We start from the raw sequence: 24,951 nt of genomic DNA, 5'->3' as shown, positions 1-24,951 counted from the left end.
TTTTACTTTTTATATAGCTTTCATTTTGTCCATTTCTCACCTTCGTCCCTGTTTGTATTATATCTGTACTGTACAGAAAGTGTGTATAAATTATCCTGTCCAAAATAAATCTAAATGGGCACAAACGTCATACCTTTTTATGTGTTGTGCTGTGCCATGTTTTTCATTATTTATTATTATTTATGTATTTATTTTTTTACAGAAAACTGCACTTGTTTGACATCAATACAGATAAATATATCACAAACACAAGACGGGGGAAAAAAGTATTTGGATTTATTTGTTTGGGATAGTACAATAGCCATGAGTGAGGGAGAAATGGAAACAGCAATGATGTTACTACCGGTGCATAGAACAACCCGCCTCACCTTCTCCAAAAAAGGTGTCTGCCACGTTTATAGCCAATGGGCCTTGTAATATCTCTTTGGCAAATTTGAGAGACTTATCACCCTGGATTGCATCTTTTCAAATGCTTGTACAAAAATACTAGCGACGTTTTCTCTTCTTGCAGAACTGAAAAGGCAAGGTGAGAGGAAACAGAATTGGCACTTTGAGCTACGGAAGGATAGAGAGAGAAAGAGAGAGAGAGAGAGAGAGGGGAGGGAGCCGTCGATACAGCAGTAGTAATTCAAGTCGAGCTATCTGCTACATGTTGATATAACATTCATACAATATGTGAGATATGTCCTATTTTTGAATGTCTTTTTTTTTTTCTCTTTTTTCTTTTTTTTGTACACCTCAGACCCTGGCATTCAGCACAACTGTAATAGAATACATTATGTATGATACTATGCGCAATATGTAGATGTAGAACAAAATCCATAAAGATAACTGACATTCAACATTTATGACTGGCATGTTGACATGACACCGCTGAACCGTGAGGAAACACCACTCCGTCCCTTTGGTGTCATTCTATTGCTGATGAAATGTCATTTGAACAAAGCTAGTATGCCACAAAATAAAGTGAACCTGTAGCTGGCACTGTGGACACAAACAGAGGGATCTCACATGTTTAGATATTTCATTCCGGGGGGAGGGGGAGATGCTGAGCAACACTTCTACAAATAAAGACCCAGTTTGGCTTAAACAAAGTGCTTCATACAGATATGGGAACAGTAGACATATACTGTACGTCATCATCAACCAGAGTGAGTGGTGGTGATAATCAGGGAGCGACAACACCTTGATTTCCCGTGTTGCGTTTCCAGTAACATAACACACCGTATCGGATTAAAGGACAAATTAAGTTTCAGCACCTCCATCTCCAAACACCGTCACCGCCACCACCCACAACTGTTTTGAAAAGATTCTGATTTTTTGTTTAGAAATCCACCGCAGCATCTTTTGCAACAATCGTCAAGCATTGTTTTCTGGCTCCAACTATGAGAGTTGTAACAGTCTTTAGAAAAATGCCAGATCAATGGTAAGCGCATGGACCAAGGCAGCCAATGAGAGGAGCAGCTATGAAGCCTGTCATGTCATTATTTTTTTCTCCTTTTATTTTTATTTTCTTTCTTTTAAATTCACAAATCAAATGACCTGTAAGGTGACCAACAGAAATCGATGCTGCGTTGAGCACAAGTTACTGTCATATACTGTGTGTTAAAACTGATATATTGGTGTTTCGTTTTGCTGCAAACGATATGATCAGATTTTGGATCCATTTCCTGGTGGCCACACCAGCAGCTATATCTCTCTTTCATCATAAAATTAAAATAAAGAACAAAGTGTGCAAATCATCAAGGGTGTTTCACTACAATATGAGGCACTGTCTCATAAAGGCTCACCACGGTCAGATGCCCCAGACGTCAATAAAAATAAAACTCTGTAAAACATCTAGATATAATTATGCTGCTTTTTCTGTGTTGAGAAGGACCGGGACTCATCCTCCTCCAGTCAGGGGCCATTGGACACTCAGTCTTTTGGACTGTCTTCACTGTTCCCTGTTGGAAATAATTGATTGGAAATAAGTGATTTACAATAGAGACTAATGAAAAAGCTTTTCTGATACCATTGGTTCCTTTAAGATACTGATACCTGAACTTGTGTATCAGCGGATACTGATTCCTGATCCGATACCAGTGCATTGAAAAAAAAAAAAAAATGAACAGCTCTATACTTACTAACCCTGTATGGATGTGATACGATTGCTATCATTGTCGTATGGCATGGCTCAGGTTAAACATGAACAGATACGTCAATGCCATAGAATTCTCCTTTTATCTAATTTGATTGTCAATCATAAAAAAAAATATTAATACAATAAATATTCTACGAATAAATGATCATTCCTGCACTGGTTGTCCTTTTTACTGGCGAGACTTCCCAGTTTAACATATTTCTAAAGGGAAACGTTACGCTATTAACCAGAAATCTAATTGTTCTCCGCTCTAAAACAGTAGTTGCCAGTGGCTGCACAGCACAACTTCCTGTGTAAGCTACTGTTTTAGAGTGGCAAAGAAGAATTGATTTCAGGGAAAACTGTCATTTTATCCAGGTGTGAAATTATAAAGATAGTTAATAAATTACGTGGTATCAGATTGTTGTGTACTCTCTGATACCCATTACCATATTTTTAAGTTGTAACAGGCATTTCTGATACTTTCTCATATCGGTATCGGAACAACTCTATAAGGAAAAATCTTTTTGCTTACTGTATGTTTCAAAAAGTAGCTTTTAAAATTGAGCATTCCCACTTTTAATTCAAATCTCTACTCACCATCTTTAGACTCAGTATTGTTGCAAACACTCGAATATTCACCAATATATCCCTCAATACACTGACTATCTTTGTAGCTCAATGTTTGTCACACATGGATGTTAATTCCAACTTTTAACAGCCACATTTCAGATAAACTTTTAAGAATTGAGTCCAACTTTTGAGACTTTGAGTTGGTATTCAGTGCCAATGAATTAACATGGTAAAATAGTCAAAATTGTGTATGAAAGACAGTTAGTACAGACCTGTTGCTGAGCCCATGTGGGGGTCAGAGACATGTGTGATAGAGAATCGTGAGACCATAAAACGGTTCAGTGCTACAGCTGCAGGTTTAGGAGCCTCAGGACTGTTGGAGGTGGATGTGGGTGAGGACCGGGGCTCAGGGATGGTGTCAGGTGAAGACGGGCGCGGCTCAAATGAAGGGTTATCTCCCCATCGGAAACCCCCATCTGAAATCACAGCCAATCACAGTTACGGAGAACGATCTGGGATATATCAACTAGGATTGCTGTGTGGGGTTTTATGTCCCTGACAAACTCACCCTCTTCCGAGTGGTTCCCATCTGTTTCTTCAGAAACACAGACTGTTTCACAGGTTTGAGCTTCGAGTTCAGGGTCAGGTTGCAGCTGGTGGTCAGAGGTGTTTCCCTCTGAAGACTCCTGCCCAATGGACTCTGTTCCTGTGGAGAAGGTGTAGTCAGCCAGCTCTCCCGTGGGACTCTCCTGGAAGTCACAAACAAAAATATTCCTCACATACACACATCTACACACGTAGACAATACACAGTGCACAACTTTGACCCGTCGTACCTGGTCAAAAAGGAACACTGTAACATCATCAAAAAAGGACACAGCTTTTTTCTTCCTCTCCAACTCGTCACAGAAGGACTGGGTGAGCAGGGTGGGCATCTTCAGGAGGCTGCGGAGGTGTCTCGCCCTGCTGCAGTCGCTTACCACCACCGGCACTACGGTGAAATCCTCTTCGCTCTCCTCGCTGTCTTCATCTTGGATGTTGTAGGTCCTCAATTCTTCATCAGACTCGCTGTCATCAGAGTCATCTTCATCCTCCGCCTCCTCCAGCGGCGCTCTTACGTCCTCCCCACACAGCTCCAGCAACGACGAGGAAGTGGACAGGTCAACGGGGCCGTTGGATTCCTCACATAAACTGTCCTGTGAGTCACATTCCTCTGCATCTATGTCCTCAAAATCTTCTTCATTTATCCTCACACCCTCCCTTCTGTCCTCAGTCTCATCCTTGACGTGATTGAATTCGGGCAGCTCCTCCTCCTCTGTGGATCCGTCGCCATTTTCATTTTCCTCGGGGGCCTCATCTCTGCAGTCCGTTAAGGTGGAGTCAGAATTCAAAGACTGGACAGGGGAGCAATCTCCCGCTCGCCTGTTCCCCTCCTCATGGTTAGCCGAGGCCTCCTGGACAGTGGACGAGGGTTCGGACACAATGGAGGAGCTCAGCTCTGAGGAAGGCTCCTCTCCTGAGTGCTCTGTCTCCAGACCGAGATCATCATCTGCGGGGGCCGACTCTTTGGTCAGGCAGCCGCCCATCTGCGGGGGAAACGGTGACAGCATGGACAACCCGGGAGTGGGAAGGGGATGGGGTGAACTGGGATCAGCCTCTGAGAGATTCACCACAACACAATTTTTGATGTGTCTCAGATTTATTAAATGTTCCTCATTAATGAATTGCCTTTCGATGGGATTGTCATCTCTGACAGAGCTCAATTTCCCAGCATGGAAGTCATGGTTAGTTGGACCTGAAAAGAAGTTAGTGCCTTCTTCTTGAGGGCTTCTCTCATTTTCAGCATCATAGTCTGAGAAATAGGCTGAGTCCCTGTACGGGTTCTTATCAGTCAGGCCCTTTAACTGTAGCTCTGAGCTGCTGCTGGAAGTGCAGACACCCTGGCCTAAACCCACCTGCAGAACAAGTTCAGGTTCTCCACCCAGCCTAGGGCTCCTCTCACCACCCCGAACATCTCCAAGTTCTTTGAAGATAAATTCTGGAGATTCATTGTTCTCCGTGTCGTAGCCGCTGTCCAGGGATTTGGGCAAGATGGGGGTGTTAAAGGGATCGGGGCTGAAGGCCTGGTCACAGGCGCTTGCAATCGATGAGGACAGGTTGAGGGTGTCTACAGAGTCAGGAGTCCCTTCTGGATTCTTCAACGGGCTTAGCTCCTCCTCCTCTACCTCGGCATAATCTAGATTGAAGTCGGCAAAGATACCTGATGTAATATCTGTGATGTCATCCTCATCATCCTCGCTGTAGTCGCCAAGCTCAGCCAGGCTAATGCTGGATTCTCTAACCCTCACTTTACTATCCAGCGCTTTGCCACTCTCTGATGTCTCTGGATAGTTTAGCCTCTTGTCTCCCAGAACAACAGATATTCCTGTTGAAACCCCCTCCCAGATGTTTCCTCTCTGCTTCTCTGACAAGGCTCCTGTTTGAGCAGCCTGAGGATCCTTGAAAGAGGATGGGGACTTAATATAGCTCGTCTCAGGAATCATCTTAGGCTCAGAGTACAGTCTCTGCTTTTCATATTTCCCCTCCACTCTTCCACCTTCTGTACCTCTGGAATTAATACTTGAGCTGGTATGAGAATCAATATTTCTTAGATTTTCTGCAGTTACATTCCTTTCCACTTGAGCAGCAGTTTCCTTTCTTTCTTTGTGACATAATTGAATGTATGAACTGAATTCAGTGGGTTCACTAGCAGCGTTACAACTAGTGTCTGCTCCTTCTGCCTCCAAGGTGCCAGATGTGGAGCTGTGGAAGGTTCTGGTGGTGGCCTTGGTTAAAGACCATAAATCTGCTGTGTTAGAATGAGCAGTATATTGTAGGTCCAGATAGCTGTCATGCCCAACACCTGTCTGTCTGCTGTCAAAGCTCAGGCTGTTATTGTTCGCTGAATGGTTTGAGGTCCAGTTAGTGGCGTCCCCCTCTGGGAAAAGGTCATCCTCAATGTCTTCTCCTCTCTGCCGGCCCACCAGCAGGCCATCGTCTGTTCCTACGTCAATGCTAATGTGGTTAACAATGGGTAGTGTCTTTCTGAGGGGACCCATCATATTATGGCAGCTTTCATTTACTGTGTTATGACCTGTGCTTGCTTCAAGGTAGGGATCGCAAAAGCCTAAGCTGGGGCTGCTCACAGCTTGTGACAAGCTGCGCGTGTTTTCTAAATGCCCCACTGGATGGACAAGGTTGGATAGGGACTCTGGTGACGTGTCCAGCTCAGATAGACAGGACTGGCGACATGTCTTGTATGCTGAAGACTGCTCGCAGAAGATTGTGCCATCCTGATTGGATGAGAAGCAGTTGTGGGAGTGGCCTAGCTTTACAGGGCTGGTGCTGGATGCCTGTCTCAGCAGTGGTTCCATGGTTAGTTGAACAGTAGGGCTTGAATCGGAGTCATAGGCAGTAGATTTGGTGTTGTCAGCGGTTGACCAATAAGCACTGGGCTGTGCCATGGACGAACCAGTCCGACTCTCAGAGGACAACCTGCTGTTACTGGCCTCCAGTCCTGGGCTGTAGTCCACAACGCTGTCATCCAGGTTAATGTTGCACTCTACTGGTTCCTCTATGCGAATGTAGTACTCGCTGCTGACTGAGGGGCTGTGGGCACTCAACACTGGGACCACACCGGGGTGTTCGGGCTCATAATAGGACGGGGATATGCCTGAGGTCAGGCTGTCAGTCTTGCAGCCCCCTGAGGTGCTTCCTTTGCTTGAATAGTAAATATCCTGGTAATGTGGGTTCCCCTGGCCCAGTGGCCCACTGGTGGAGGAGGAGCAGTACGGCTGCTCGGCTCTGGCCTGCTCCCACTTGTACTCAAAGTTGAGACCATGGCTGGTCTCTGTCACAGTCAGTAGGTCGTCCCCCGTGTCAGAGTGGAAGCTGTCGGAGAAGTGTTCCAGGAGGGGGAAGGAGGATGACGCAGAGGAGGCCAGCTCCACTGTCTGAGTTTTGTCTGCACCAGAGGCATCAGCTGGTGCAGGTGTAGGGGTCAGGACTAGGGCTGTGGATGTAGCTGTGTGGGAGGTACTACCGAGCAGGTTTGGTCTCAAGGCATTCCAGCGTTGTTCAAAGTCCTCCTCAGCCTCACTGGAGCCTTTGGCACACAGGTATGTGACCAGAAGGTGGACTTCCTCACTACTGGGTCTCAGCTCTGGCTGCAGCCAGCAGAACTGCATCACTTCATACCTGGAGGGAAGGGAGAGAGGGAAAAAAAACAGATGCAAAAGGGATTAGAAGAGACACAAATTATCAGACCCCTTAAGTCTGCATATAAATACACTGTGAGGCACTTATTTACGTTAAGAATATCTGTTTTTTTATTATTTAAAGGGAGAGAGGAATAGGCAGATGTTAAAGAACAGATTCTAGATGAACAATAAGGCAATATAAAAGAGAAGTGTTGAAGTCAGCACTTCCTAGCAACACCTAGCGCTGGTTTATGGCACTAGCCAATAACATAAAGAGTATATGAAGGAGATGCAGTAGAGTTGCTGACATAGTTAGACGATGTTTACATTCCTCCGTGTGTGTGTGTGTGTGTGTGTGTGTGTGTGTGTCTGTGTGTGTCTGTGTGTGTGTGTGTGTGTGTGTCTGTGTGTCTGTGTGTGTCTGTGTCTTCAATGTCCATACCAATCGCATTTAATTTAGTGGGAAACAATTTTGAAAAATAAATAAATAAAAAGGGTATTTGGCTGGCTTCCCCGGTCAAGATGAATGAGGTGATTCAACTCTGGTCGACGCCAAGGGGATCATAAAGAATAGGGAGCATATTGATCATTTGCTCTTGCTAGCAAAGAGAAATATCGCTACAGTGGACTGGTGCACTGCTGTGACCAGAAACCGACTTTAAAAACAAGATATAGTGACTAGTTAGAAATGAATTGGTCAGTAAGACTTGAAGCCCTAATAAAGTCCAAAATGTATCTCATGTGGTATCAAGGTCTACGACATTCTGAGCGTCAGTCCGTGTGCATGTGTATGTACAGTGTGTCTCCCTGAGTGTGTGGACAGGGAACTAAGTCTCACCAGCGCTCAGCCAGAGGGAATTGGAGATGCGGTTTGGGTAGTTTGAGCTGCTGCTCCTTCACAGCATATGTCAGCACCTGTCTGTCAGAGTAGTGTCTGTACGGCTGGTTTCCCAACTCAAACAGCTCCCAAACAGTCACCCCTAACGACCTGCAACGGGCAAAGAAATGATCAAAGTGTGTTCACAGCTCATGTATCAGATGTGGCCATGTTGAAAACAAGCTGTTCATTTCATAACCTTCTTTATGTTATGTCGCAAGTATCTATTTTCCACACACACATATACATCTACATATATTTCAATAAGAGATCACAGGAAATGGAAATGTTGTTAGTAGTGTTACATGTATAAACCCTCACACAAATAAATAAAAAGATGAGCATCCTGAATAATATTCTAGCAAGTCTGCATCGTTTTCTCTTTCTCTTTTTCTAGAAAAAAAAGAGCTTTTTTGTAATCTAATCTAATTTGTGTTGGTATGGTAGTGTTATCTCAATAAACCTATAGTAATACTTCCTGTTTGTCACTGTTGGAATATCTCACCATATGTTGCTGCTTTTCGTTTGGTCAACAACCAGCAGGTTTCCATGGACCTCGTCTATGAGCTCAGGCGCAATCCAGCGCAGGGGCACCCAAATCTGGTCCTGTGTTACATAATAGTCATCCTACAGAAGAAGAATAAAAAAAAAAACATTTGAGTACTGATAAGGTGATAAGGTAAAACGCATGAACGACAGGAAATACTGACATTGTCAAAAGACAGTCTGACCTTGTATCGGCTGTGAGAAAGGCCGTAGTCTCCGATCTTAACTGACATTTCTGAAGTTAGCAGGCAGTTTCGCAAGGCCAAGTCACTGTCGGAAGAAAGAAACCCTGAGATGAACCTTTCTAAAACAATGTCACTTTTGTGCATAAACATAACCCACTGTATGCCTTTTTTTGGTTGAAAGTTTTACGAGCGCTGTATATTTTTCACTGTTACACTCCTGTCAGTCAGTGTGTTATGTGCTAGAAAGTGCCTTTTAGTTAGAACCACTTATGGATTTGGGCTTTGTAGGTATGTTACCCACTAAAATATATCACTGCATTATGACTAACCTGTAGCCACAGTACCACAGTATTCATCAAAGTGTTGCATGAAATGTGTACATGCACAGTATCATGTACTGTTTCTTCTCGTCTGACCATATACAAAAAGACTAAACTAAGTCATTTTGTTTAATCTCACCTCCTCCACAAACAGGGAGCGTTTTAGCCTGGCAGCCACTGACTGGTTGCTATGGCAGCCACCGCACGACTGAGAGAGATCGAAAGGGGCTCGCCCCCGGCAACAAAATCACTGATGCTGGAGTTTGTAACAACTACTCAGGCAGCACCAGGATGTTGTTGCAGGGAGAGACCAGCAGGGGGCACACCGACCATTCAGCCAGAGTCTTCCTTTCAAGAGCATTAAGATATTCAGGTTGGTGAAGGTAAACAGAGCTGGTCTGATTCTCATACTCTACCTGTGTATAAAGTTGTATTTGTGGAGTTGCAGGAGCCCCGAGGCAATGTCACATGCCATTCGCTGGAGGATCAAAGGGTCAGGATTCTCAGAGTCAGCTACCCGACAACTGCGGAGGTAGCTCTTCAGATCGCCCTGAAAGGTGAAAGTGAAATGAATATGTGAGCTCATGAATACAGCAAATAACGCTGCACCAAGAAAGGAAATAATGAGGTTTGTGTGAAGGACTGAATAAACAAAATTTTTTTTATCATTAAACTGTTTCCCCACCAGTGGGCAAAACTCCATGACCAGCAGATAAGGAGTAACCTCTGAGCACTGTGCCAGACACTGCAGGAGGGCGGGGTGCTGGAGGGTCCTGGCAGAGGAAAAAAAAAACAGATTTGAGCAGGTATGAATGCACAAAGGCCGTACATACAATAGATAATCAGATTGTTGATTTATTTGTGTTATTGCTACGCTATTCATGGCCTGAAGGGCTGCGGTGTGTGATCTTTGATGTGTCCATGAACTGACCGGTATGGCTGGACCTCCTCCAGGAACTGCATCTGATCCTGGACACTGGCACTGGCCTTCAGCTCCTTCACCACCACCTGGGTAGTGCTGAGGCCTGCATTGACCTCGCCCAGCAGAACCTAAGAAATATACATTGGAGGGTGGGGGGTGGGGGGTTAGCAGCATGTACTGTAGAATAACATGTCAGGAATTTACTGTGACTGTGAACTTCAACTAGTCTCCCATGGAATCAACACCCTGACACAAGTGCCAAAGATTAGCCTCGCTGGAATGAGATCATCATCACATTACCCTCGCATTCCACACAGAGTAGAAAGCACGTCAGAGTACAGTTAGTACAGTAAGGGCAGATGCAGCTGCAAGCTAAGGGTGATGAGTGCGAAGGTGCTATGTCACACCCGAAAACTGTGTGTGAGTTTGTCAATGTTTTAAAAAGACACGAAAAAAAAAATGCATATCTTACCTTACCAAACCAGCCATGTCCAATGTCCTTTAGATAGAGCAGACTATGGCGGCCAAGGTCCGATGATTTCAGCAGCTGGACTGAACGGGAAAAGGAGGAAAGATGTAAGATGACAGGGAAAAAAAATGACTTCAGTGGTTGGAAAAGGAGGGATTAAGAGGAAATCATTCAACATATTGAGCAAAATGAATGAAGGAAGAAAAGAAAGTTTGGGAATTGTTTTCAGATACAGAATGAAAAAAAATAGGGAAACTGCAAAGACAGATAGGATGAGAAGAAACAGAACCCCCTGTCAGCCAAACAATGAATGCACATTTTCCCAAATAAAAAATTTGCATCAACAAAAAATTGCCTGAAGACAAATAAACTCAAACTTGTTACTTCCCAGCTGAGTTCAAAGAAGCGTCCAGCCACCACACACCACACAAATTCACTACAGAGACACAGCACTATTCTGCACAATATACTGAGTTGTTCACAAAATCAAATACCTCCTTGAATCCTCATGTTTCAAGAATGAAGATGATGATGGTGAGTGGAAAGATGATGACGACGACGGAGCAGTGGAGCGGCCAGCCACTCTGAGCACCGTGACAGGGACCGAGACCGAGTCCCAGGCAGGGTTGAAGTACTGGTTCAGAGTGTGAGAACCGAGAGCCCGTGGCCCCAGCCCCAACCCCGGGCGTCTTAGCCTCATTGTGTGTATGTGAGAAAGAGCCCACGGACTGCAGTGTGTGTGTGTGTGTGTGTGTGTGTGTGTGTATGTGTATGTGTATGTGTGTGTATGAGAGAGCCTCGGCAGGATTTAACCCTCCGAGCCCTCGCACAGCTGAACAAGCTCGCCACGCTGCCTCTCCCCGTCTGCACCGAGCTCATCCTCCAACTGGGACACACAAACACACACATACTGTCCTCCTCTAGAGCTCTCCAGCTGGCAGGCAAACACCGAAATCCTTGGTTCCTATACAGGCTACATTTAAATCTACAGTCAACAGAGCGAGAGAGAAACTTCAGCTTCAAGTCAGTGGACCGATCTGCCGACGAGTCGACGCAGGAGTCCTGAGGAGGGTTTCTGCCCCGGGGCACCGAGATTTTCTGGTCATGTATCACGCCTGATGTGACCGTCACGCATGTTGGTAGTGTGCCGTTTGACGCGCCAGCTCTGTGTGCAGCTTCAAGACACCCAGTAATGACATAAGGCCCACATAATGCCCCCCTGTCACCCAGGACAGCAGCATTCCTCAGCCAAACAGGACACAAACACTGCTCTGTCAGATGCAGAAAAGACCTCTGTCATACACACTCACCACCCCTATCTGAAGCCTCCCCTCCCTGCTCTTAGGTCCTGGTGCATGCCACCACCCTTCCCCTGTCTCTCCTCATTCTGTCACAGACCCCTCACTGTATTCTGCCCATAATGCCATTCCTCCGCTGGTGCGTTCCACGGACGTTTCAGCCCGGCCTTATGCTCACCCACTGCCCAGCCGGCCTAAATCAGAGCCATTGTTTGGCTTGCTCACTCACACGCTCATGCTGCGTCTCCTGGTACCCAGTGCACCAAGCACACACACACACACACACACGCGCAAAACTCTCATATGCAGACACACACAAGTCCCATTCTCCACTAAAACACTGGGCAGAGGTTGTCACGGTGATTACAGAACCACACTTCTCCATCCCCACCCCTTCCCTGATGGAGAGAGAGAGAGAGAGAGAGAGAGACAGAAAGAGAGAGAGAGAGAAATTAAGACGGTGTATTATTCCAAATGTGGAATGTGTGAGCGTGAGTGTGCATTCCCGTCCTACTCGTGGCATTCCCAGAGAAGATGGTAGGGTCCAGTGGGACTGTGGGCCCATGGAATGATACACACACACATACACTCAGTTTGATGCGTCGAGCCTCTGTCCTGGGTTTGAAAGCTTTACATGACCTCTTGAATAAAAGATTAGAGCAACAAGTGAAAAACAGGACTGTCCGATCAATGGCAAATATTGTGCTGTATGTTCATATGTCTGTATGAGTGATGCTTGACTCGTATAGAACATGCCATTCATGATTAGCGTATCAACTATACAACTGGTGTTTTTGTTCTACATGTAATTTACTAGGCTCATTTTCAATGTGTATGATAGTGTGGGGGTGGACGACTTGTGACGTACATGATGTTAATATGTATGGAAGAGCCCATGACTGTTTATTGATGAAATACTATTGTAAAATGAGCACATGCCTGCCACTTCCTGTCTCAGTCTTTTCACATTTCCCTACACTTCTGATAATTTGTCAGACATTAGCAAAGCAAATTGAAAGGCTGCAAAAAAAAAATTACACATTCACAATACTTCCAATAGATAAGTGTGCACGATATGTACGTGTAAGGAATATCATATAAAAATAGCAGAAGAAGAATGAGTAATAGCCCGCTCTTCTTCTGACTCAGTGAAAGGAGACATTCCCCCTCATTCACCATCTCGTCTCTTTTTGCCATTTATCCATTCCTCGCCCTGCAACACCTGGACCAATCATACAGCGGTAGCTACGGAGGACGGAGGGGAGGCTAGTGATTGGTTGTGAGACCGAGGCTGCTTTGTCCAATCATTACTGGAGCTCACATCCTGGGAGGCTGAGCCCCAACTCACCTCCCGTCTGGCTGAGCACAGTGCAGCACAGACAGCCAGTGAGTCATGCAGGGAGAGGCACTGTGAGCACCCAGGATCTGGCTTACACGGAGATTCACACACACACACACACACACACACACACACACACACACTACATACATGCACATACACATTTGAACAGGCTGGGTTTGAGGCAGAATGACCTGAAGAGAAAAAAAAAACAAAAAAAACAAACAGGCTCTGATGTTGCTGGGAAGGATCATCTATACAGAATATAAATCAAAGACACCAACATAATACGGATGTGTGCTGAAATTTCTGATGTTAGATTATGCAAGACTCAAGTAAAATAAGAAAATGTGCCATTTTAGATTGCATTCAAGAAAACACACACAACTCCATAATGTACAGTAGGGTTAGGTCACATTCCATCCTCTCCGGTGGGCTGGAGTTTTCAGATACAATAAGCAACACAGCACTGCAGTAGGTCGATCTCTAAATGCATTACACAATGGACAGATGTCTCTTCCTTGTTGAGAGAGAGAGAGAGAGAGAGAGAGAGAGAGAGAGAGAGAGAGAGAGAGAGAGGGCAAGAATGAAGGGACATATAATACAAGATAACATGTGAAAGAGGCCATGTCTGTTCCAATTAGGCTCAGCAAAATGTACTCAGTTTTACTTCATCCAAGTCAATAGAGCTCGTAAGATGTTCCATAATCCACTTGCGGTACGCTCCAGAGAAGTAACAACTTGTTGGCTTGTCTCTGTTAGTGTGGCAGAAATTCACTCCTCCTGAAGAGCTGGGAATTAGTATTGACTACTGGGATATAATACACAATACAGGAAAGGGAGAGGGCGAGGGAAATTAAACACATGAGGAAGCAAAGCAGTAAGTTAGAGGAAAGGAGGTTAAACTCAAAAAACCAATCCAAACCAAATAAAAACATTGAGGTGTTGTGCATTGATGGGGTCGTGTAGTGTCTTACTGGATCTGCCAGGCTGCTTGGAGACAGGCAGGGAGACCTCAGTGAGGGGAAGGATGTAGACCTCGGGGCCATTCTGGGAGGAAGGCGAGGCGAGGGCGGAGAGATCTGCCTGGTACTCCTCTCCCTCAGTGTTTTCAAACTCCTGGTGCAAAGACACAAGCTGGGATTAGTCATCCACTCGCAGCCATCCTGCCACCGACACAGTGGGAGACAATGGTTCAACTGTGAGGGCATTCAGATGCACTGAGGCACGCCCACCTAGCCATATACATAAGTCATGTACATTGTAGGGTGTACCGTGTGGGGGTCACTGCACAAACGCTGCGGGGGAACACACTAATGCACACTGCTATTCAAACTGTACACACAAAGCTTTTCTTTCTTGTGTCTTCTCTTTCTTCCTCATATACACTTACATATACAAACCAAGGCATTTATTGTGAAAAAAAACTCCTAAAAACAGTGAATACTTCAATTACTGTAAATAACTACTGTCAAATAAATAACACAAAATGCACAGAGTAAAAAGTACATTTTGGCATTTATTTTAAGCTATGAGGATTATTTTTCTTAAAAGGATGTGCTAGTAATTTGCACAAGTACATCATGAGCGCAGGTTTTTCCAGTTTCAAGGATTTTATGTAGAGAAAAAATTATATGATTTATTGCACAATTATGTTGCAAAAATACACAAAATACCTGCTCTGGACTGTGATCAGTAATTATGAGGGACCTTGTGACCAGAGCTTTCTGTTGAGTGTTTCCTCATATGCCACCATGTAACTGCAAAATCCTGAATTGCAGTTACATCCTCTACTGTGCACTATAAAAACAGATAACCAGAAATAACCTTTACAATATAAAAGGTTATGTGTCCATATGACTCTCAAATAAAAGAAGTGACCCTCTCTTTGCATCCTCTATATATCCTATATCCCACATCCTTTGCTCAGTCCATCTGTTTTAGCCCGGCTGCCTTTCTTTCTGCCCCCATCCGTTTTTTTGCTATCCAGTCTACTGCAGTGTCCTTGCTCTCTAATTGCTGTAGTGTGTCCCTATGGTGCTCTGTCTCTCTAAAGTCCCATACAGTATGTATAAAGAGTGCTGATCCTTAACCAAAAGGTAGGTCATACTGCCCTGAGCAACTAACTTGTGTTATACCTCATTGTGGGAAAGACACAAGTTTGATACTGTGCATATACAAGTACAAAATTGTGCATGGTCCTGAATTGAGTCAGTTCCTCTCCATCACATGTGGCTTCACAATTTAAGGATCCATCCTCATCTATCTACTGTATGTAACTATTCTAACAGACACACATGGATCAACCCTCTGGCTATAATTGCTAAGAAGAAGCAGCAGAGTAGTGGAAGATACTTAGCCCAAGGAAACAGTATATGACCAGTAAACCAGACAAATTGCATAATCTGCAGCACGAGGCAGATCACAAGGTAGACTAGCAGGAGTATTGTCGGGGTGAGTCAAGAGTAAACTTCACAAACTCATCCAAAACCTCAGGAATCCCACATTCAAATTATGATTCAATTATTGTGACATTTATATTTTCTCATGCTCCTTTAATTCTTTCTTGAGGAGCAGTGCAACTTTTGTGCAACAGCTGCACTGGTCCCAGTGTACCTTTGAATCCTTGAAGATTAAATTGCTACAGTCACTGTGAGTGTGCTTGAATTCCATTAATTCATATTGCTGAGGATTCTCAACAAAATCTCTTTTCCTGGAAGAAATGCCTGTGGAAGCCCGGGGATTTTTAGCATGTGTGTGCACATGTGTGTCTGTGCCTCTAACCACTAAAACAACACACACCCAAATGGCTGCATGTGACTGATTTCACTTTGCTGCGATTGCAAACAATTATAACCTCTGGTTGTTTTTTTATACATCAAGTACAGATATAATTCTACCAAAAATCACATAATAAAGTCACATAATTTAACATATATAATAATAACTTACATATGCATTAAGATTTAGAAAATTTGAATAAATGCTAATGTATATCTGCCATTTGGATTTAAAAATCAAACTTATTTTTTTTGCCAAAAATCTGGGTTTTCCTGGTAAAAGACATAGATTGCTAGGATGCAATAATCTTAAAAAAATACCTAGCTCCAAGTAATTATCTATATTTTAATCTTCTATATAATAATATAACACACTCAACCTCACTGTCTTGGGGTTCACACAGACTCACATTACAGAAACTCATTACAGTTGTTCCCTGAGAACAGCAGGTCACAACTAACAAAGGCAAAGGGCATAAATCCACAACTTAATGTCACACCTCTACAAAGGGATTAACAGTAGCACAGTAATACGTGACAGCAGTACGATGAGGTGTTATGTATACTCTATCTTTATAGCTTAACTGCGCAACATGATAACACAGTACTACTGCCACTGACTGAAATACTGCATATAATGATTTCCCTTTTTCTTATCTATTTTAGGTTACAGCAGAGCACATGGAAGATGTCCTAAATCCAGGCTTCTGCTCTTTCCATGAAATATATCAGGTCCTTAAGTCAAAGCACCTCTTGATGCTGTCCTGAGTGTGTCTGACCACATCAAGCAACATCCCACAATAATTCAAAGTCAATCTTGTTTCTATGACTGTGGCTTCGTTGGGAAACCAGGCTGGCAGTAGTGTTCTGTTAACAAGCACTGAGCCATCCATCCATCCATCCATCCATCCATCTCCATCCATCTCCATCCATCCATCAGCTAATGAACCGTTACCCATAACAAGCCTTGCTCCTACTTGCAGCAACCACAGAGGTAAAGAAAAGAGATAAAGTCAAGAGAAAACAGGAGGAAATGAGAAAGGAGGAGAGGAAGAGAGTGGGTCGCAGGCCGGATTAATAGGAAAAAATTTGAATGGCTCCATGTGTGTATGTGTGTGTGTATATTTACATGTGTCCAATGTGTCCATAGGAATGTGTGTGTGCATGTCTCTCATTCAGGGGAACCATCTGCCTCTCTCCTCAGAGCGAAGTGTGAAAGCAAGCACCTGGCTGTGAGTCAGCGCTGCATAGCTCCCCGGAGAGCCTTCAGTTTAGAAAGCACTTAATATCCAGCCTCACCACACTGCACGCTCCAGTAAGAGCACCCGCGATGGAGAGGAATAATGAAGGTTTTCGGACGGCGCAGCGGTGCGATTTCTGCAGTGCCACACAGATGCACACCTTTACAAGTGAGCTGTTGAATGACGAGCTGGTGCCAAAGAGCGGGGATAAAAGGTGGGAGGCCTTTAAACAGACGCTGGTGTCTGCTGCCAAGCTAACAGAGCAAGATGGAGATTTGATAACTTTTAAGATTAAAGATTAAAATACATCAGCCATTATAGCAGCTTATCTTTGCAATGAACGATGATCGATACAACAAGCATATAAAGTCACAGTCTGTACAGCCCAGTTTTTTTATATGCCTGAGAATTGAAGATTATTTTCCTCTGAGAGAGAAGATTTCTTGTTAGTGACCACAGCTGCAATGTGCTTTCTTGTTATTATAATATTTTCTTTGCCATTACCAGTGACCACCAACCCCCACCTTTGAGTGAGGAAGGCCTCACTTATCTCAACAAGAATTTGAATACAGCATAAGGGTGCTGTAAGCGCTAAGGGTGTCATAACCTGAACTTTTTGATGACAGAGTGCAGGTGACATTATCTCTCTCTCATGAATCAGTAGTGTCATACTGGCATGTCAACCAATTTTTTTCCATGTTTGACAAAATGATTTAATTGTTGTCTGATGCTGTTTCAGTAGCTGGGGCCACCCCTGTTATCAGTGGGCTTTTCAAAGTAAAATGCAGACACAGACCAAAACTCCCACTGTTCCTGCAGGTTATTAAAATACATGTTCACATAATGAGGCGGAGGCGATCCAGCCTGGGACAGACAAAACGTGGGCACGCACACACACACATTGCACACACAGAAGAAAAGTCCAGAAGTTGCTAATGATGCTTCTCTATGCTGTGCTCATTAGTCACACTGTTATCCCTGCAGCATCTACCTACCACAGGCTGTTCCCACTGTTCAGTGTGAGCGCTGAAGCACAGACCTGGCTGCCTCTCAGCCACATATCTCAACAAGAAACAAGACGCTCATTCTCCATCCTGAACTCTCTTCTGCTTTCTGCATCTCTCTAATCATCTACAAAAAGCCAAGCAAGGTTTTCAGTGATCTGCATAAGTGAACAGAAGACTCTGCTGTGATTTACCCATTCCCTTGCTAAAAAGAAAAAAAAAAAAAAAAAAAAAAAAGAGTTAGTAACATTAAAATGCATGACCGAAACGAAAATAATGTTTCCATGCTGATGCCATAATATGAGCAGCATGTTAATGGGAAACTTGGAACTACAAGGAGCAGCCAGTACAGCAGCTCTGGAGTTTCTCCATATGCCCCCTGCCTGTGTCAATCTCTGTTGGTCCTCATCAGCCGCTCACTTCAGCGCCGATGTTTGACACAGCATGGCTGAGTCATGCCGGCAGCTGAGGGGCAACGCAGAGACAATGTGTGCCAGCCTGGGAAGGGTGGGGGTATTCGGTTGCATCACTTGCATACAATGAGGCAACAGTTCTCAAAAGACTTTAATATAAAGAATATGTGTAGATTAGAGAACTGAGCATATCAGCGCTGAAGCATCTATACTTATATGATCCTGATGTGTCCTGAGAGAGTGTTTCCTCCAACAAGTTAGCGGCAACAATTTTTCCATTAAGCGATTAGATGATTGACATAAAATCAAGTGGCAACTATTCTGAAAAAATTGTTAATTCATTTTTTTTTTTTTTTTTTTTAAATACGCTGGTTCCAACTTCTCAAATGTGAAGATTTGAAGTTATATAGTCATTTATGAAAACAAAAGGAAAATTTGCACTGCTGCTCGGACAAAACAAGACATTTAAAAATGACATTTTATACAAAAATGAATTATCCTCGTTTATCACTCTGTGTTTTATTGGATATGTTAGTGTATCTCTGTATTATGTTTTTGCATTTTGACTGATCTTAACTGTTTTTAGCTCTGTAAAGCACTTTGTGACTCATGTCTGTGAAAAGTGCTACGTATATAAACTTTACTCACTTACATACATTTTATTATAAATGTTTTAAATGAAATCTTTTTAAAGAAGTAAACATAACTTTGCTCATCAAATGATGAACAGGAACTGTCACTTAGGCTACAGGTATTCTTTTGTTTTAAAACTGACACACAAACTTGGCACACTTTATTTCAGAGCTGAAACAGACAATCGATTTGTCCATCAAGATAAAAAAAACAAAACAAACATGGGCAACAAATTATTCGTTAAAGGTCTTTAATCTAACAACTGTGGCAGACTGAAACGAAACTGAATGGCACTTTTGTTAATGCATACAGTTTGTGCTCCCTTCCTCCTTTTCCAGCAGGGGGCAGCAGTGAGCTCACCTTGAAGCCGATGTCTCCCTTCTTGCAGCAGAGGCAGGCCAGCATGAGGAAGACGAAGGTGAAGAGGCCAGAGAAGGAGACAGCTACCACCGCCAGGGACGAAGGCCATGACAGCTCGCTCAGCGGAGCCCCATCTGCCACAATGGAAGATAACGCCAGTGTTAAAAGGGTGGAACCGTGCGGAGATCAGACGGAAGACCGGAGAGAGTCATACAGGAAATTAAAAGCAAAATAGAGATAAAGGTGATTTGTACACACACAGATGATTTGTTGCCGTTTTATTGGCAGCTTGATGGAAGAAGCATGTGACTCATTAGTATTCTCCTCTGTCTCCTATTCATGTCTATAGACTCTGAATAGGAAGCAGGCCCCTGTAGCTTAATTACAGTAGTTACTATGCACTCTGAGTCATGGAGGCTAAAAGTTTGAAACCACCCACAAACACAATTACCGCCTCTGGACAATAATTTAATAAAGCAGCGGCAGAGTGCGCGTAGTGGCTCATTCCGTTTCCGTGTAAACAGCCATGATGAATGAAAAAGCTGTGCATCTATAATCTGCTTTTCATTTTCTGCAATTCCCTGCAAAATCGTCGCCAAAGCAATGCCTGTGATTCCAAATAGAACTTTTTTTTATTTTTCTTTTCTTTTAATTGAAGAAACTACTTTCCAGAACAATACACACAATGCTATTAAAGCCCTTAAAAAGATCAAATTCAACCGCAGTGTTTTAGAGAAATGTTTAGTGTGGTTCTGTGACCAATAAACAGAAAGCACACACACACACACACACACACACACACACACACACACACACACACACACACAATGGTGATCGTGTGTAATTATTCCCCCATTGTGCTAAGTTATTCACAATCTGTCATTGTCTTGCTGTGTGCGTATGTGCAGCACACATGTGTCAGTTTGTCTCTTAGCCTGTAAGAGCTGAGAACAGGCCAGAGGGCCAGATGTCACAGTTTGGAGCAACACCATATAATCTGATTTCCTGTTTTAAACCGCCTGCCAGCACAGATGAAAGAGAAGAGAGATGGAAAGAAAGAGAGCAAGAGAGAAAGAGGTTGAAAGAACTTTGGGAGAGGTTGGGACAGACACACACAAACATGCACAGACACGGAATATTCATTTACTGAATGCATTCATCTTTAACCAAACATTTGTACACCTGTAGCAGTCCAATAGCAAATGCTTGAGGGACTTAACCACAATCGATGAAGTATTGGACACTCAGCAGTTATTTTAACACACCACCTAAACACTGTGAGCATTAGCAGTCCAATGGGAGTAATGAGGAGAGTTCTACTGTAGCCTCCATCTCAGAGGACACCTCTGTAGCAAATATAACATTCACATGTCATACACTTGGAACCTCAGTCATATTTACTGCTGTAAAACCAGTTATTGGATCATCTATTTGTTTGCATGTATTATTTAGGGTCCCATTTTGTTTAGTAATCCTCCCTTCCTCCAAACCTTTTACTTTCACACTATACACTACTTTAAACAGTATTTGTTCTACAGAATATTTGAATTCAAGAGGTATTCCAGCAGTTTAGCATTGAGCTTGCACATACAGTAGCTGAGGAAATTATGAGGTACTGATTAAGAGAACACTGGAAAAAGAAATCTGAGAAGCAGATGCCACAATATCCAAACTTTTAATTGCTGGTGTGGTTTGAGTGGCAAAAAATGCTGAATCCTGCATTACCCATAATGAACCTCAACACCAAGCCTGCCCCCAGTCTGAAGCACAGGCTTCTTGTTAAAATTTAATCAAGTCTCATGACCAATTGAAATAACCCTGATGACATCACTGTGCCAACATTAGGATATTTTCTCAAACTTTAAAAAGGTGCCTCCAGAGCCTCAGAAGCCATTATAGAGTACAGCTGTTTTTTCTACATTATACCTAAACTGACCTTCGTGTGTTTAATCCTCTGAATCAATTTTAAGTCATGAAGTCTTTGACAATGTTACATTTGCATATTTTCTGGTTAGTTCCTCAAATATAGGCTCACACTCATTTTAAGAAATGCTAAATTCATTCATTCTAATTTTCCCATGTTGTTTATATGAACCTGATCCATGCATCTCTAATTTGAGTACTCACTCTTAACAGTTTTTCTCACAACACATATTCTTGACAATAAAAAAACAGGAACAAATTATTTTGAACATTGCCATTCTCTTCATCTCTTCAACTAATCAACCACAGCGATCTGGCCTGAAGTTTCCCTTATCACCCTTTCTATATGCACTATAAATCTACCACAACCTGTTCAAGAAAAGGACTGGCATATGTCCTCAATCCAGAATTCCCTTCATCTCCATCTCTATCCTCTTGTGGACAACACAAGCAGACAAGCATGGGACTCTAGTGCTGACTGGGCCGACTAAGAGTTGTGGTGTGTGACGCTTATGTGTGGGTACTTTTCCGGCTCACTGACTGAGACCCAGCAGTCCTGACCCATTTGGCTGTGGGGAACACACTGTTCCAGACCCCACAGCTCCCGCAGCCCAAACAGCTCTGCTCCAACCAAAGATTGACCTAAGGTCACGGCCACAAAGCCTACGCTTACACTTGCAGACACATGGGTGCACGATGCAAACAGACAGGCACAATGCATCCAGGTCCCTACTTGAAGTCTGCTACAGCATGCTTGCGATTGTGTGGGCACCGACGTGCCGACACATCACCATGGTAACAACAACCTCGCTGGCCAACACATATTAGTTGATTGGCTTTTACAGCGAAGTAAACCTCAGCCACCCACCCCCCATCCCCCACCCCCCTTTTTTCTTTCCCCACTTCTGGAAGAAACAGATTTTTTACTGATGCCCTGTCCACTGGGACTCCCTGGCATCTATTTGCCTGTATTAGGCAGTGACAGCTTGTGGAAGTGTGTGAGTGTCTGTGAAGTGGAAAAGAAGGAGATTACCCAGCTAAACCAAGCTGTGCCCTTTCTGGATCCACACACACAGAGCCTGAGTTGGTGGTGACAGGACACATTGTGCAGAGGCTGATAGGGCGAAAATAGGGATGATGCTTTCCTTCAAATGTGAATATTCACGGCTTTTATTCACTCCCTGTGGCATCCTGGTAAAGCAGCTCAGAATTAAAACCAACAGAAATATGCAGTCTCCCTCCCCTCTGCCATTATACAGCAAAATTCCCAGCACAATAGTCAAAGCTTGAGGACTAACTGTCTTATTCGGCCATTTAATGGAAATTGGAATTTTTTTTATGTATAATGCCTTTATTTAAACTCGAGAAATCACTGTAGGCTGGTCCTCATTTACAATGATGTTGAGTTACAGTTTAAATGACTTAAAAGATGGAAGATCTGAAAAGACAGACATATAACAATCGAATCAACAGCTATATATAAATACAGTTATTGTTCAAGGGTTACCAGAGTTCATCTTAGGGTGCTTTGTAGAGAGAAAGTGCTCAGAGGATAGAAATTAAAAGCAGATCTTCCAAGTTCAGCACAGATGTGTGGGACTTGCGGGGAATGCCAGTCATGAGAAGCAGAAGCAGAAGCATGCTCATAAATCACATCGGCATAATCTTTAATTTGCTGCATATGAATTACCTTGAGGAATTATGTACTGAACCTATGAATATATAAATGAACGGATGGATGTGAGGAAGGAGAGGGAGAAGAAAACAAGCACACTGTGCAGATGCCAGAAACGGTGATGACACACGCTGAATCAGAGGGCATGGTGAGTCAGGGCTCGCTGAAGGACACGACATAAAACACAAATACACGTCGTAATTTCTGAAGGAGACTATTAGGTGGACTTTCACGGTGTACAAGACCTGTGGGCCGATCAGTGGCTCTGGTTTCTGTTTGCCATCGCTAAATAGTGTCACTCATGCAGTGTCACAACATTTTGTCAGGTGTTGCATAAAGCAACAAAATGCTAATTTTCAGTTTGAGGAGGGAAGTAGATGATCTTGTCCATTTCCTCCTGCTGGTCACATAATAAGATGTCTACCTTAAAAAGTTATCTAGCCTGAGGCTGATGTAACCGTCACGCTTCTATACAGGCACTTGACGCAGATGGTGACACAGCCCTGCAACAGTGGACCAACTTTTAACTAACAGATAATGGAGGAATCATGAAAATTCATGGCCTTTCCACTCTAAATTTGTTTTGTAATGTAGTAATGGGGTAAAGAAAGTTAAAGGGAGTAAAAGCTGTGTTTGCATTCATAAGATCCACATGTGCACCTGCCTCTGATAGGGGTGTGCTTTGCAACCTCCCCAATATGTGGTTCTTAAGCCGGGCTCATACTACAGGATTTAAAATCCTAACTGATTTTGAAATCTGGTTGCCTCACGCACATAAGGCGAAACTTCACAGATGTTCCGCTCTCCAATCTCAAACATGCACTGACACTGCAAGATTTGAAAATAATGGCATCACTTCACGTGATCTCATGTGTCAGGATATCATGGGGAAGCAGATGTAAACAGAATGGAAACTGTGAGCAACAACTTGCTGTAAGGTTAGTAAAACTCTGCAGTGAGAAAAAAACAAAAGCAGAAGGCCAAACAAGTCTGGGTGAGAATGTAGCTGGGGAGACACGGTGGTCAACACGGATTTCTTCAGCGAGAACTGGAGGTCAGATTTTAACTGTCAGTTTTAATCTGTCAACAGTAGTATGCTAGCTAATATTAGGCTCAAAAGCTTGAACATTTACCATTGCTTGGCAACACTGTCAGAACTGTCCAGGGGTGATGTAATCATAATCTTAAATAATCCCGATTTCAACACCTTACTATCAAACATGTTTGATATAATTGGAGCGGGCCGGTGAGTCAGATAATCTGGGTCAAACATTGGTATCCAGGACCAGATTTCTCTCTTTTGTCTTCTCAGCCGAGCATTAAAACAAGGCTGTGTTGGTAGAGGTGTACTGTTTCAGGCACCAGTGAGACCATGACATATGATCCAGGAAGTCCAGTTTGAGTAAAAAAAAAAGAAAAATCACTGTAAAGATGAAGGTTTATCACCTGTCAAAACACAACACAGCATGAGGAAGGATTTTTCCAACTCTGGAAAGCTATTATGGCAGCAATTATTTTACCTTAGATCGTGGCAGGTGTGACTAGAAATTAAGAGTTCATGTTACAAAAGATATCAATCATAAATATGCTTGATTGTAATAAGATAAACTTTTAACTTATTAGTCAAGCTTCTTTTCAATCGTCACCCAGTTTTGGGTAGAGATGGGGGGAGCATTTGCTGATACAAGCAATTGAGGTTTCTTTCAGTGATTCCAACCTCAAGCCACTGCTGCTTTGAACAGAGGGGGTATACAGTAGGTAGTTAGTCAACAACATTATAAGTCTACGTAAGTGCATGATTGACTGGGTGGAGGAACCTGAACGAACAAAGGAGGTTTGGGCTTCTCTGCTCACGCTTTCACTGCCACTAGCACGTTGACAATGAGTTAATGAATGGAGGATTGAACAGCTTCACAATTCTTTTGTTTTTTGTTGTACCGTGCAGTTGCTACGTATGGTTCCCCTGTCATTGGCAACTCGTCCTCACTTCAACTCACCTGCACACGCGCTCACACGAATGGCACACACCCCAAC

General features: G+C 43.4%; 1 protein-coding gene across 1 annotated transcript; it reads right to left on the bottom strand.

The window, feature by feature from the left end:
* Positions 1–294: 294 nt before the first annotated feature.
* LOC111227030 (serine/threonine-protein kinase LMTK2-like) lies at positions 295–19,379 on the bottom strand. The gene is made up of 14 exons (XM_022752387.1): positions 19,320–19,379; positions 13,866–14,007; positions 10,255–10,334; positions 9,792–9,910; positions 9,546–9,633; positions 9,277–9,410; positions 8,541–8,625; positions 8,315–8,436; positions 7,771–7,920; positions 5,361–6,930; positions 3,531–5,276; positions 3,264–3,444; positions 2,968–3,171; positions 295–1,946 (listed from the first exon to the last, which is right to left on the bottom strand). Exons 1-14 carry the CDS (start codon positions 19,362–19,364, stop codon positions 1,918–1,920), a joined length of 4,695 nt encoding a protein of 1,564 aa, XP_022608108.1. The 5' UTR covers positions 19,365–19,379; the 3' UTR covers positions 295–1,917.
* Positions 19,380–24,951: the final 5,572 nt, after the last annotated feature.

Source organism: Seriola dumerili, unplaced genomic scaffold (assembly GCF_002260705.1).
Source record: "Seriola dumerili isolate Sdu_G_001 unplaced genomic scaffold, Sdu_1.0 BDQW01000169.1, whole genome shotgun sequence".
NCBI classification, from domain to species: domain Eukaryota; kingdom Metazoa; phylum Chordata; class Actinopteri; order Carangiformes; family Carangidae; genus Seriola; species Seriola dumerili.
This window is presented reverse-complemented; position numbering and strand designations above follow the sequence as displayed.

Excerpts from the sequence above, each read along its gene's own strand:
- LOC111227030 (XM_022752387.1), bottom strand. The coding sequence starts at position 19,364 with ATGCTGGCCTGCCTCTGCTGCAAGAAGGGAGACATCGGCTTCAAG. Across the intron at positions 8,626-9,276 it reads AAATACAACTTTATACACAG|TGACTTGGCCTTGCGAAACT; the intron begins GTAGAGTATGAG and ends TTCTTCCGACAG. Across the intron at positions 3,172-3,263 it reads TGGGAACCACTCGGAAGAGG|ATGGGGGTTTCCGATGGGGA; the intron begins GTGAGTTTGTCA and ends CTGTGATTTCAG.